A 13746-nucleotide genomic window follows, 5' to 3' on the forward strand; every position below is an offset into this window, starting at 1 on the left:
GACGCTTCACAGGGTCCCAGATACTGATCCAAAATGGTAACTTAGCTGTCAAGAATTCTGTTGTACTCTTTATTCCAAACCCTTTACAACCAAAAGATGCTTTCCTCTGCCTTTGGACGCAGGTGGAGAGGTCGACTGTGTGGATATGTATGAATGCACTCCTCTTCATGTTGCTGCCAAATATGGTCAGGAGTTATTGATCAGCACTCTACTGACTAATGGAGCCGACAAGTTCAGGTTTGTTTGTTTTTCTTATTTATAACACGTGTCACAATTTACATGATTGTCCACGCTCTATACTTAGGGTGGTGTATCTTTTTTTTCTAATGAGATGATCTGACTGTTTCAACCTGGCAGCAGATCAAGCAAACATTTGAGACAAAATACACATCAGCTTAGGTTATCTATTCTGATTTTTAGTTCTAAAAAACAATACTATTATAGTTGACTGCGTTAATATGGACATATCTCTAAGGAAAGTCTGTGATATTAATGAATTAATATATCGTTTGCTGGGATATCTGAAGACCGGGCATTCATGGAATGCTTCCATTACATTTGGCGGCACTTTATGGATTTCCAGACTGTTGTCGGAAGTTACTGTCTTATGGTAAGTACGTTGCTAAGTTAGTTTCTAATTTAAAAGTATTGATATTTTTCCCGAATGGTTTTACGTCATAAAAGAGGTGCTGCGTATTTTTCAGGTCAGTTTTACAACATGGCCCCATTTCAAATGTCATCAGATGGGGATGATGTGAACATAGTGGATGATTATGGGAGGACCTGCCTGCATGCAGCTGCCTGTGGAGGGTAAGTGTGTGTGTATAATAAATAAATATCTTGGTACATCAAACATTGGTTTTTCTGCAAAATCCTAATTTCGAATGTCACATAATTTTTTCTCATCAAATTAGAGCATTTCGGGAAAAAAAAATTGTGAAAAAAACAATTTTGAAAAAAAAATTCTGAAAAAAACAATTTTGAAAAAAAAAATTTTTGGAAAAAAAAATTGGGAGACTTTTTCAGCAAATTCCTAATTTTGCATGTTTGGAAAAAAAAATTTGGAAAAAAATAATTTTGGAAAAAAAATTGGGAGAATTTTTCAGCAAATTCCTAATTTTGCATGTCACATTGTCAATAGTTGAAAATTTTTCATGAACATTTTTGAAAAAGAAAATTCATCTAAATAATAATATTATTAAGTGTTTTGACAGAAACGTTGAGTGCTTGAACTTGATTTTAAACGGTGGCGGTGAGCTGGACATAAAGGATAATTTGGGAAGGTAAATAGTTTTAAGCCAGAGAGTAAAATGCCCCATCATTTTCATTTTATCATTTTATCATCATCATATCACAGCTGCCCCCTGCTCTACCTTTCAGATCCCCTTTGCACTATGCTGCAGCCAATGGAAACAGCAAATGCACCATCTCCCTGGTGAGAGCAGGTGCTGAGGTCAACGAGCTGGACCTGATGGGCTGCAGCCCTCTACATTACACTGCTGCTTCTCACACTTTCTGCAGGTAAGAGGCCTTAACTTCTTTTAATGTATATTGAATGTTTCTTACAGTTTAAGCATCTACTAGCATCTATGTTTAGCTATTGGTTAGCACTGTTGCAACAAGGGGACGACAGATGAGGTCGTGTTGACCTTGAAAAAAGAGGGACATAGCAAATCCTATGTCCCCTAAGAGACCTATGGCACATTACAGTGTCCATAGATTAATAATAATACTAATCTATCTAAATAATAATATTATTAATACTGTGAATGATTCTTGTCTCCACAGTGGAAACACAAACTCTGAGTCAGACTTCAGTTTGGACAAGCAGCGAGAGGCCACGATGTAAGTTGTTATTTATTTAAAGTGAATGAAAATTAACAGAGGTTTGGTTGCATTTTAATTTAAATTAACTTTTAGTTATTGGTTAATTGAACAAAAAAAAATAATTCAGTTTAGAAGGTGTTGTCACTGACCTTTCACTCTGTGTTCAGGTGTTTAGAGTTCTTGCTTGACAACGGAGGAAACCCAACTCTGAAGAATAGTAAAGGTTACAGTGCCGTCCATTATGCAGCTGCCTGTGGGAACAAGCAGCACCTCGAACTGGTCAGTACTGTCATTTATTATTTGGGTAATTGGATGTTAGAGCATTAGATCATTTCTCCAACCTCTTTTTCAGCTCCTGGAGATTTCTTTCAACTGTCTGGAAGAGGTTGAAAGTAACATCCCAGTCAGTCCATTGCACTTAGCTGTGAGTAGTCAAATTATCATATATAATACTACTGCATTCTGTGTAATATGCAGAATATGTACTCATTACGAAATATTTTTGTTGAATTATGTCTGAAATCTCCATCTGATTTTACTGGCTCTCTGTCCCTGCAGGCTTATTATGGCCACCAGGAGGCACTGTGTTTGCTGTGTGAGACATTAGTGAGTCTGGATGTCAGAGACATCGAGGGTCGAACTGCTCTTCACCTGGCTGCTGAGCGGGGATTCTCCACATGTGTAGAGGTGCTGCTGCAGCATCACGCCTCCTACACACTGAAGGAGTACAAGCACAAGTGGACGGCTCTCCACGCTGCGGGTGTGTCCCTACGGCCGCTGATGTTACGTTAGCATGGTACAGTTAGCTGCTTAGGTTCACTCGTAGTAACATAACTTTGTGTTCCCGTCTTCATGAGCAGCAGCCGAAGGCCAAATGGATTGTGTGCTTCTGCTGGTGAATAAGGAACAAAGTGCTGACGTCATCGACTGTCTGGACACACAAGGACAGTGAGTTACTCACAGAGTTACTTCATTCTTATATATATGTATATAATACACACCTCTTACCTGTTGTTGTTTCGTGTGTGTGCAGGACGGCTCTTATGCTGGCAGCTCTGGGGCGTCACACTGACTGTGTTCACATCCTGTTGGAGAAAGGAGCCAATGCTGACACTGTGGACAAAAATGGCTTCACTGCATTACACAGAGCCGTATGTGAACTGTGTTCTGTCGCTGTCTTTGAGGGATGTTTTGTATCCCAGACATTATTCTTCCTCAGTTACCTTCTGGTCTCCTCCTTTCAGGCCATGTTGGACAGTGAAGACTGTGTCTCTGCTCTGCTGGAACACGGAGCCTCTGCTCTGTGCCGAGACTCTCAGGGAAGAACGCCACTGCACCTCGCAGCCTCCTGTGGACACATTGGCTTACTGCACAGTTTACTCAAAGCTGCGGTGAAAGCTGACCCTCTGGACTCCATGCTGGACCACAGTGGCTACACGCCCACCCACTGGGCCGCCTACAAAGGTACACAGATTATGTAAAGACATACAGGCATTATTTTTACTAAAAAACATTTACAATGTTTACGTAATAATACTTTTTAAAAAAAAAGTTTTCTTTTTTTTTACCAGGCCATAAAGGATGTTTACACATTTTACTTGAAAGCAAACTTTTGAGCAACCAGGACAAAAACCTTTTCACACCGTTGCACTGTGCTCTGTGAGTGAAAGCTGATTTCAATAAGTCTTAAAAGGAGATAAATAAAGATGACTTACATAATCCTTCTCCCTGCTGCAGCGTTAACGGTCATGACGCTGCTGCTGACCTCCTCGTAAAGACCGTTGGACCTCAAATCGTTAATGTCCGCGACTCTAAAGAGAGGTGGGTTGTTGTTCTTAGGCAAGAAAAACAATGATCAAATATCGTTTTATTTACCGTCTCGTGTTTTTTATGTCGCTGCAGGACCCCTCTGCACGCAGCAGCCTATTCAGGAAGTGTTGCTGGGTTGGAGGTTGTCCTGAGCCACGGAGCAGATGTCAACGCTGTAGACCAGAGCGGCCGCTCGGCTCTGATGATCGCTGCTGACAGTGGACACACCCTGGCTGTTGGTATGTGACAAAAAAAAGTCATCAAATAGTATTTTTCTATTTGTTTTTCTATAAGTTTTATGGTTGACATTGTCCAATTCTTTCCTCCATGATGCACCGGAATATTAGCTTTTGTGTTTTGTTGTAGTTAGCATTTTAAAGCCGATTGATCAGAGCTGATAGTTAATTTTTCTCTCAATCTCTCTCTGATTGAGTTTCTTTTTTTTTGTCCCAACAGTTTAATATGACTGAGGAACATTTCCTATATACAAGAGTGTAAATATTTCCAAAGGTTTACTAACTTTTTCTACATTTCCAGAATTCTTGCTGCACAATTCAAAGCCTGATCTGACCCTGGTGGATGTCAATAATAACACAGCCCTTCACTTAGCCTGCAGCAAGGTCTCACACACTCCCACACACGTGCATGTGTAGTTTGGATGCAGGTCTCACAGTAACCCTGTTATCACCTTCCATAATGACAGAATGAGATTCAGTGTTGTCCACCATGTTCCCTCATTCTGATCAGTATCGATTACTGTGTTATTGCTCACTCGTACTGTGTGTGTTTTAACAACTACAGGGTCATGAGATGTGTGCCCTGTTGATCCTGGGAGACATCAGTGACTCTTCACTCATAAACGCAGCCAACAGTGTTCTCCAAATGTAAGTCATCCAGAAACACAGGCCACTGCTCTGTCTTACGCACGCACACATTTTTAACAAAATAAAGACAATTATTTACAATGCATGCACGCACACAACATTTTAGCAAAATAAAGACAATTATTTANGCACACACATTTTTAGCAAAATAAAGACAATTATTTACAATGCATCTTGAAAAAATTGAGCTTCAGCAGATATTCTTTTTTTATTTTTAGTAAAATTGCAGTAAATCCAGACCTGTGTGTGTTTGTCCCACAGGCCTCTTCACATTGCAGCCAGGAAAGGTCTGGCGACTGTAGTGCAGGTGTTACTGAGCAGAGGAGCGGCCGTCATGGCTGTAGATGGAGAAGGTGAGGAAGAAGTTTCAGGCTTTTATTTTTAAATATCAAACAGGGTTGTACTGTCTTTCTGACAGGGACAAATGAAAGAATATCTTCAACTGTATATAAATGTATTGATTGTTTAATGTTGAGATATTTGTAGTTTACAAACCTGCAGGTTTTTCTTTTCCTTTTTCCACTCTGCAGGTCACACACCAGCTCTGGCCTGTGCCCCGAACAAAAACGTTGCCGAGTGTCTGGCCTTGATCCTCTCCACCATGAAGCCTTTCCCACCCAGTGGTCACACAGCCTCCCACTTCAACCCCATCCTCAAAACCTGTGTCATTACTTCCACTTGCGGGTCCAGTGGAAACCTGTGTCACGCCTGAGCTTAGGACTGGTTTGGTCACCGAAGGTGTGTGACTGGCTGAAATCTGATTGTTGTTTAACCAAAAGTCTCACATTTTTGCCACACACACACACACACTCTCTGAACAGGCAGGTCAGCAGAGTTTGCATAGCTGTTTCTTCACGTGCCATCATCACCTTAAAACTTTTGTGTTGCATGCGTCCACACATCAACTGTGTGCTTTTGCACAGGTAGATTAGTCTACTTTGAGATATAGTCTTATGTTACTTACAGTGGTAGATTCCCTAGATGATCTTTTCCTGTTTGGCTTGATTTGAGCACGTTAATGTCATGAAACAACGCACCAATAGAACTTTTAGCATAAGCACAAAATTCAAGCCTATCTACCTGATTCTTAACAACCAAAGTCTGAAATCTCAGCTTTCTGTCCAAATGTATGAGCACAGCCCATATATCTGGCCAGTTACTGTACAACATCAGTGCAGTTATGAGTCTCCATCCCTCTTTCTTCCTCTCCGTCTGTTACTTATTGTTTCCTTAACATGCTTTTTTTTAAAATATCTAATAGGTGCTACTAACTTGCAATTAAGATTCTATTTTTCTTATCCCGTTCCTAAATGTAGACAACACTATAACGATATAGATAACTGTACTATAACCTGCCGGAGCTAACACGAGTCAGCGCTTTTAAAAATATTGTTGCTGACCAAGAGTCTAAATATATATTCTTTAAATGTCAGTCTTTCTCTTGAACAACCTTGAGCACGAGCCTACGTTACAGTACTGTTGACAGTTTTTGGCACAGTTAATAATATACAGTATGTACTGCCATGCTAAATACTTACACTAAAGTACTATTTTCAATCATTTTGTTTATTAATAACTACATACTGTAATCAAAGTTACGTAAAACCAACATTTGATGTGAACATCATTTGCCTTCACTGTGTTAACGCTTAGGTACAGTGGCACATGTAGCGTTTCTTTCCATGGCAAAGTTAGGAGTTTTTGAGTGAAGCAACACTTCTCTAGAAACTGTAGGAGAACTGACGTCAAACACTATACTGACTACAGTGTTATAAAAAGCTGGCTTTGTGCAAGTGTACCTTTAAGAGTAAGTAATTGCAACAAATGTTGATTTTTGTTTCAATTTTCCACCTGCGTGCTTCCATTTTTGTGATTAATTAATTAACCTGATTTTTTTTTTTTTTAAATAATTCTTTATTAACTGCATTTATCTATTTCTAACTAAAATTTGCTCACATTACTGTATCCACAATGATCCTCAGGTCACTGTGTACTGTATGGTAGGGGGAAATAAAATGTATATCAGGGGTAGTATGTTACTAAAGAAGTATGCAGTGAGGCAAAAGTTATTTTTTGTCCTCTTTATATAATAAGTTTAATTAGAGACTGAAAGACAGAATACTGTTATTAGGCTTTGAGAATAAGCTGCTTTTGACAACGATGTATTGAATATTTTACTGTCTCTTCATTAATTTCATCTAAATAATCGAGTCTATTTTTAATAATGGTTTGCGTCAATTTGTGTGTTTACTATTGAATATACCTCTGGAACAATTGATTTCACTGCTGAGCACCAAGGAAAGCTGTTACTGCAGAACCTTTAAGAAGTGGGAAATAACCAACATTTAGTCATTTTCTTGAAATCTGTTAGTTCAAATCAAATGATTCATTTTGCATCGATTGAATGAGCTTCTTTTTTAACTTCTTGTTTGAACTAAATGAAGAGAGTAACTCTTGAAACTAAGTTATCTAATTAAATTTGCACTGGCATTTTTGTTTACTTTGAAGAGTTGGTTATCCTCCCCAGATATATGCAAACATTGAACAGAATTTGGAAGTCATATTTGAAATATTTCAACTTCTTTGAACAAAATTAAATCTAGACCTGCAACTGTGTTCTTCCATGATTTATTTAGATTAAAGTACTGAGAAAAGGATGTTTGTTTGTCAGTAGAATTTTTACTCTGTCATTTGGGCGAGTTGTCTGTCTTCCCTATTGTCTTTGTAAGATTTCTGGAGTGCAACAACTTGACTGCTCAATGTGTTGAATGTTGGATTCAATGACAATGAAAATTAAATTAAATAAAACACATGAATGAACACATTCTCCTATTATTATCATATATATTATTCTTATCATCTTGCAATAAAAATTACTGATATAAAAAGCATAAAAAGCAAAGGCGGGCTAGTATTCATGCCATGAATTGATGCCTTTAAAGACCAAGCTATATTAATAACTAATTCTGATACATAAGCATGTTAACATTGTGATAAACAATGATTGGTGAATGAAAATACTAAAATCCTTTGACCTTCTGTCTGTTAAATAATGGTATGAAATAAATTGATAAACTTCAGATTTGCGTTCATTGAATCTCGGGGAATGGGGTTTGCATATGTAAATTATCTCACTTTAATTTGAAAAAAATCTGTATCAAGTACATTTAATTTTTATAGTAACGTATGAAATAAAAGCTAGGATAATCGATATTTAAAAGCCCTAACGTTACTTCGTGAAATACACTTATGGCCACTAGAGGTCAATTTTGTGCAAATTAATAATTGTAACTCACGGAGCGAAATCCCTTTTGTCCTCTCGTGCGCGCCGTCGCCGGTAACGGCTGCCTGAGTGAAACAGCAGTTTGTCTTTCACTTGACTGCTGTCCTCGGCAGGCAATTGTCGCTGATCCCTGCCTCACTTTAGCAGGTTCCAAAAATGTCGAACGTGGTGTTGGAGTTCAAGGCTTCTGCCGGCGACTCGGAGCCTCAGAATCGTCCGGTCCTGATCGTCGGGCAGCAGGCCAACCTGCAGCAGGTCAGCTGGAGCCAAATCAAAGGGAAATTGCAGCCTGTCGTTAGCAAAGAGGTACGTAATGAGTGACAGGTCATATTATTCCACTAACTCAGTAAGACAAAGAGACCAGTTTAGTCTAAAGTTATTATAGTAAATTCATCAGTGGTAGCGTCAAGAGTGCAACGAGATATTAACTATATGTTAAAACAACTGCCGTGCTAACTAACTAGCTAGCTAGCTAGAATAAGGAACTTATTAACGGCTGACGTTGAAAATGAACTTCACGTCAAAACAGTCTAATTTGAATGAAATTGATTTCCCCAATTCCTTTTCGGGGCTTAAACTAAATTATATTTTATAGTCAATAATTGAGACGATGACGTGTGCGGGTAATAGTTGCATTTGTGCAATTTTTAAATGCTAGTTTAAGTTTAACTTAAGTTTCTGTTAGTCATTTTATAGGGATATTTAACTAAGGCTATTTGCAACGCTATGTAATTAGTGTCGATACTTTAATCTTTCTTATAATTGTGTGGTTTATTTAGTACCATGCTTGTCCATCCAGATAATTTATTTTCTTTGATACATCAATTACAACGCAAATGACGTCACAGCAGACACTTTTTGCAGTTTTAAATGCACGCCTGTAAGAATTTACTGCGTAATTATCCATAGCAAATACATTTCCAGAACAATAGACGACTTTATGTTCCTCCACACCTTCCCTAGACAGAGAAGGGAAAAAGTGGCTAGAGCTGCACAAATACACAACAATACTACTGAATACTGCTAAGCTGTGGGCAGCAATTTTTTTTGCAAAGTCCTCAGAGTTGAGTGTGCATAATTATTAACAGGGACTTGAGTGAGTCAGAGAGGTCAGAAAACAACACCCAGTCATTCTCTGTGCTCATCCATATCTTCTATCAAGGATTACTCAACATGTTTATTACTCCGTTGCTTGAGTGCTGATTTTGTTTTTGTAGAATATGATAGTAGATGAGGCGCTGTCTGTCGCTCCCTTGTCTATCTATAAGACCTAAATATTAATGCTTTTCAGATCCCAGAATTAACATGTGTATGCAGTCCTGTTGTATGTACAGTTAAAAAAAACGTTTATAGCTATGACTAAGGATACAGGCCTCATACGTCATTCAAATACTTCAAGTACTACGGCTGTGCTCTGGTCAGCCATCTTTATCACAAGGACAACTTGAAGTTGTTAAAGTGTAACAACGCTAACATGTCACGAACATTTTTGTCCATGATTTTCAGATTTGGCAGGCAGCACTCAATGCTTTGAACCCAAACCCCACAGACAGTTGCCCTCTGTACCTCAATCATGCTGCAGTGGCTGCCCTTCCTTCACGGGTCAGCAGGCACAACAGCCCGTCCTCTGCCCAGTTTCTGTCCCGTCTGGTCCGATCATGCCTGCCTGGAGGAAACAACCGCTGCATCGTGGTCAGTGTCCTTGATTGCATTTTAATTTAATTAGGGAATATATTTCTGAAGAACAATGGAATGAAAACAAAACAACTCACGTCTTTGATTTACAATGATGAAGACTTCATATATGAAGATCACATCAGGGTTTTGTGACCCATTGGCTAACATGACTTTTTCTTCCGCAGATGGTGTGTGAGCGCCCAGACGTATTTGCATCCTCATGTGCCATCGCCAGGGCCTTTTCCATTTTTTCTCGCCGTTCAACATCTTCACGTAGGTCTGAGAAAAAACATGTGACCATTGAGTTTGTTATAATTGGACAAGAAAGCAGTCCTCTGGATGAAGCAGAACTGAAGGTAACGGTCTGACTTTTCTCTGAAGCATTTCACGTCCTTTTCATACTAAGCTCCAGGCTCTTCTGTGTTCAGTGTCTCTCAAACGCTGCTGAAGGACTCCGGTTGGCGGCCCGTATTGTGGACACGCCTTGTAACGAGATGAATACGGACCATTTCTTGGATGTGAGGGGAAAGATATTCTGTTCATTCTCATTTTTGCAGGTTCTTAAAGTTTGTCTTGATATTCAAATCTGACTGATTTACTTATTTGTGTTTTAGGAGATCAGAGCTGTGGGGACAGAACTTGGAATCACTCCTGTAATTATTCAGGGAGAGGATCTGAAACAGAAAGGCTTTGGAGGTAGAGTGTCAGTGGGACCATATTTTATGCCATCATGAGAATTTTCTTAAATTAAGTTTGTGACTTAATAAAGTAGTTGGATTAAGATGATCTTATCATGAAGGGCCACCGTTTTCAATTAAAAACAAAATCTAAATAAAGTTCTCTAGTAAACCTATTAAATTAACTATTTTGAGAGAGAAAAATCACATGCCTTTTAAATCACATGAGTCTATTCAACTGTTGTGTATTCACTCAGATTGACACATTACTACCTGTCACTAGATATGATTTACCTGAGGTCTTTTTGTCAGGTATTTATGGAGTTGGGAAAGCTGCAGAGCATCCTCCAGCCTTAGCTGTCCTGAGCCACACCCCTGAAGGTGCAACACAAACAATTGCATGGGTTGGCAAAGGCATTGTGTACGACACCGGTGGACTCAGCATCAAGGGAAAGGTACTTAAGATTTCTTTTTGTGAGTTTTATTTTTTTGGCTTGGAGAAGTGACAGAAATTGAAGTTATATATATATATCAACAAGTCCTGGTTAAACACAAATCATTTTACAGGACTGATCTAAACTTCCAAACTCAACTCGTGTTATGTCTTCAGATGTTTGATCCTTGAAAAAGACACAGAAAACTGCAGTTATTTTTACTACATCTCTGCCTGAATCAATAGACACTTCTGAATAATCGTGACTCCTCTACACTTGTACACTTCCATCTTAAACACAAGACAACATTCTCCTTTTTTCCCCAGACCACAATGCCAGGAATGAAGAGAGACTGTGGTGGAGCAGCTGCTATTCTGGGAGCCTTTAAAGCTACCATTAAACAGGTAATGTGATTTATTGTGCACTGAAATCACTCTCTACTCTGAGAAAACCTTCAGCATCACGTGTTTCATCCCTAATTTGTTTGTTCAGGGCTTTAAGGATAATCTCCATGCAGTGTTTTGTCTTGCCGAGAATTCTGTTGGACCCACAGCCACCCGACCTGACGACATCCACACACTCTACTCTGGAAAGTGAGTCGTGACAAATATGTTTATTTTATATGACAAAGGACAAAAGTGGCTTTACTCACAGCTTGATGGTAAACGGTTGCTTCTCCCTTTTCTTTAGGACAGTGGAGATCAACAACACTGATGCGGAGGGCAGGTTGGTGCTGGCTGATGGCGTGGTGTATGCCAGCAAAGACCTGGCTGCTGACATCATTTTGGATATGGCAACTTTGACAGGGGCACAGGTTGGTGATTGTGATCAAATCTATGGTGGAGACTTTTCACTTGTGCATTTTACCAATACTGAAACCAAAACCAGTAAATAATAATTTAGGTTTTTATTCCAAGAGCCAAACAACAGTGAACAGGTGTAGCCTCCGCTTGAGAAACCTGTCTTTTTGTTGTCATCCAGGGAATCTCCACAGGAAAGTACCACGCAGCTGTGATGACGAACAGTGAGCAGTGGGAGTTGGCCTGTGTGCGTGCAGGCCGCAGCAGTGGAGATCTCACTCATCCTCTGGTTTACTGCCCTGAGCTGCACTTCAGTGAGTTCACGTCTGCCATGGCCGACATGAAGAACTCTGTGGCAGTAAGTGAAAAATGAAAACACAATTCAGACTAACAAGGCTTCGGAAATGATACCTTTCCTTCTCTCCACAGTAGTATAAAATCAATAAGCACTTCTCAGTATGATGACGTCAGTAAAAAAAAGTACTTCCTCAGTCACAACAAAGCTATTTGAATGTTGTTTAGTTGCACATGGTAGATTAAATTACTCAGATGTCACGCATCCAAATAATGTTTTCAACGCAACTACACACTCTGGAGGTGACCTGAGATTTGTTCTGGTGTCTTATGACAGGATCGAGAGAACGCCCAGAGCTCCTGTGCCGGCCTCTTTATTGGTTCCCACCTGGGCTTCGACTGGCCTGGTGTCTGGGTCCATGTTGATATCGCTTCTCCTGTCCATGCTGTGAGTAGTTTTTTTTTTTTTTAATAGGTTAAACAAACCGCACATGTAATATTCCAAATAAGATATGCCTCAGAAATAGAAGTTTCTCATAATTATGTTTTATGGTGATATAAACACATTTTACCCCCGTTTCCTGTTGCCTTATAATTGTTTAAAGTCTGTTGTTATATTCTGTCAACTCTTCATAACTGAAGAATAATAGTTGCCATTTGAATAAACAGTTTTGATGCAACATTAAGCTTTGTGTTTCAGTGACCTTGTTGAAAGGTGAAAACGATCCTTACTTTAACACAGCTGTATTGTGATCTGATCCGTCTTTTTGGTTTCATCTGTTCAGGGAGAGCGTGCCACAGGATTCGGTGTCGCCCTGCTGATGGCTCTGTTCGGTCAGGCATCAGACGACTGCATGCTGAACAAGGTCTCTCCTCTGGAGGCAGCCACCAACATGTCTGGAGACCAGATGGAGCGAGACTGCAAAAGACGAAGACTGGTGTAGAAAGGCCGTTCACTCCCTGATCTAACTGTTCTTCTGACACAAAACACACACAGGCACGAAGAACTGATGCAACTTCCCTCAAATAAATTTGTAGTAATGAAATAAATAATCATCAGTAAATCATTTGTCTTCATAAATCGGTGGCCCCCGCACTGACACAAATTGATATTTTCCTGTTGATTTTCTTTTTCTACTAGCTAAAACGTGCACTTTGCTTTCATGTGCTCCCCTGTAGACCATACAAGTTGACTCTTAAAGAAACTTGAGGGTGATGTCACAATGTATCAGTAAAACCCTTTTACCTTTTTTGTATTCACTGCATTTGTAAATAACCTGTGACTATTGAGGCTGAGTGATCTCTGGTAACCACAGATTTCAAGTTTCACAGGTGCTACATGTGATTTGTCAACAGAGTCGTGCATGTTCAAAAGGTTAACTGTGTAGGTGACTGCTGTTTGTGACAGTCCTGGTGTTATTCATTAAAAGACAGTGTTGTTTGATTGATGTGTGAAGAAATGTGTAAAACCGTTTGTCCTCTCAGCAAGTTTTTATAATCACCCACAAATAAAATAAAATTTAAAGATTTACTTGTGACTCAAGTGAACTCTACTAAACCGTTTGATTTTAGCTTCTGATTTGTAAGGTAAATGATCCCTGGACAACATACAGTACAGCAGACGGTGTTGCATTAGTTAAAATGGAATGCTGCTTCATTGTTATAAAAGAAACTCAGGGAGGTTGACATTATGTATGTGCATGTGTCAAAACAGGATTTTCTGGTTGTATTGGTTAGGCTGATCAAGTACTGAATTTGATAGGAAACCAATAAACATTCATTCTACTGTAGATGCACACGCACTTTATCAATTACCACACTATAGCAGAATACAATAGTAGTGTTTCTTTGTTAATGGTATTTACTATGGGCCAATTCTGAGTTTGATTCTGAAAGCCTATTATTCATATTCGGGAACATCAGGAAGATGTATGCTGATTTTGTCTGGGAACATAACATCATCAGGAAGATGTATGCTGATTTTGTCAACATGGTTAGTTTGGTTACTTTTACTGAAAAATTACAGTTGTACAAAGTTGATTTAAAAAAAAAGCCTGAGCA

The 13746-nt window shown here is 39.2% G+C and overlaps 2 protein-coding genes and 2 long non-coding RNA genes across 4 annotated transcripts in view; 2 read left to right on the forward strand and 2 right to left on the reverse strand.

Annotated features, from left to right (window-relative positions):
* Nucleotides 1-2612, reverse strand: part of LOC112487741 (uncharacterized) — a 3562-nt gene extending 950 nt beyond the window's left edge. The window contains exons 1-3 of the long non-coding RNA XR_003051132.1: nt 2479-2612; nt 2169-2203; nt 1977-2078 (exon numbers count right to left, since the gene is read on the reverse strand). This is a non-coding gene — a long non-coding RNA (uncharacterized LOC112487741). The remainder of the gene's footprint in view (nt 1-1976; nt 2079-2168; nt 2204-2478) is intronic.
* Nucleotides 1-7340, forward strand: part of ankrd52b (ankyrin repeat domain 52b) — a 10567-nt gene extending 3227 nt beyond the window's left edge. Inside the window, exons 9-28 of the mRNA XM_008320107.3 lie at nt 1-36; nt 123-237; nt 528-610; nt 705-810; nt 1215-1283; nt 1381-1521; nt 1789-1845; nt 1995-2106; nt 2180-2251; nt 2386-2587; nt 2688-2775; nt 2861-2978; nt 3072-3291; nt 3399-3486; nt 3565-3648; nt 3730-3875; nt 4174-4256; nt 4438-4520; nt 4782-4873; nt 5051-7340. Coding sequence (XP_008318329.1) covers nt 1-36; nt 123-237; nt 528-610; nt 705-810; nt 1215-1283; nt 1381-1521; nt 1789-1845; nt 1995-2106; nt 2180-2251; nt 2386-2587; nt 2688-2775; nt 2861-2978; nt 3072-3291; nt 3399-3486; nt 3565-3648; nt 3730-3875; nt 4174-4256; nt 4438-4520; nt 4782-4873; nt 5051-5232 — 2177 coding nt within the window. The 3' untranslated portion in view covers nt 5233-7340. The remainder of the gene's footprint in view (nt 37-122; nt 238-527; nt 611-704; nt 811-1214; nt 1284-1380; nt 1522-1788; nt 1846-1994; nt 2107-2179; nt 2252-2385; nt 2588-2687; nt 2776-2860; nt 2979-3071; nt 3292-3398; nt 3487-3564; nt 3649-3729; nt 3876-4173; nt 4257-4437; nt 4521-4781; nt 4874-5050) is intronic.
* Nucleotides 2622-3679, reverse strand: LOC103386027 (uncharacterized). Its single transcript, XR_522285.3, has 4 exons — nt 3543-3679; nt 3051-3283; nt 2836-2912; nt 2622-2758 (listed from the first exon to the last, which is right to left on the reverse strand). It is a non-coding gene; the product is annotated as an uncharacterized LOC103386027 (long non-coding RNA).
* A 480-nt stretch (nt 7341-7820) lies between the features above and the next one.
* npepl1 (aminopeptidase like 1) lies at nt 7821-13216 on the forward strand. The gene is made up of 12 exons (XM_008320108.3): nt 7821-8109; nt 9310-9495; nt 9666-9836; nt 9909-9998; nt 10095-10176; nt 10470-10612; nt 10918-10995; nt 11084-11184; nt 11282-11405; nt 11573-11749; nt 12023-12133; nt 12471-13216. Exons 1-12 carry the CDS (start codon nt 7960-7962, stop codon nt 12627-12629), a joined length of 1572 nt encoding a protein of 523 aa, XP_008318330.1. The 5' UTR covers nt 7821-7959; the 3' UTR covers nt 12630-13216.
* The last annotated feature ends 530 nt before the right edge of the window (nt 13217-13746 follow it).

The sequence above is a fragment of the Cynoglossus semilaevis genome, chromosome 11 (assembly GCF_000523025.1).
Source record: "Cynoglossus semilaevis isolate Cse_v1.0 chromosome 11, Cse_v1.0, whole genome shotgun sequence".
Taxonomy (NCBI): domain Eukaryota; kingdom Metazoa; phylum Chordata; class Actinopteri; order Pleuronectiformes; family Cynoglossidae; genus Cynoglossus; species Cynoglossus semilaevis.

Excerpts from the sequence above, each read along its gene's own strand:
- npepl1 (XM_008320108.3), top strand. The coding sequence starts at position 7,960 with ATGTCGAACGTGGTGTTGGAGTTCAAGGCTTCTGCCGGCGACTCGGAG. Across the intron at positions 9,837-9,908 it reads TGGATGAAGCAGAACTGAAG|TGTCTCTCAAACGCTGCTGA; the intron begins GTAACGGTCTGA and ends TTCTGTGTTCAG. Across the intron at positions 11,185-11,281 it reads CACACACTCTACTCTGGAAA|GACAGTGGAGATCAACAACA; the intron begins GTGAGTCGTGAC and ends CCTTTTCTTTAG.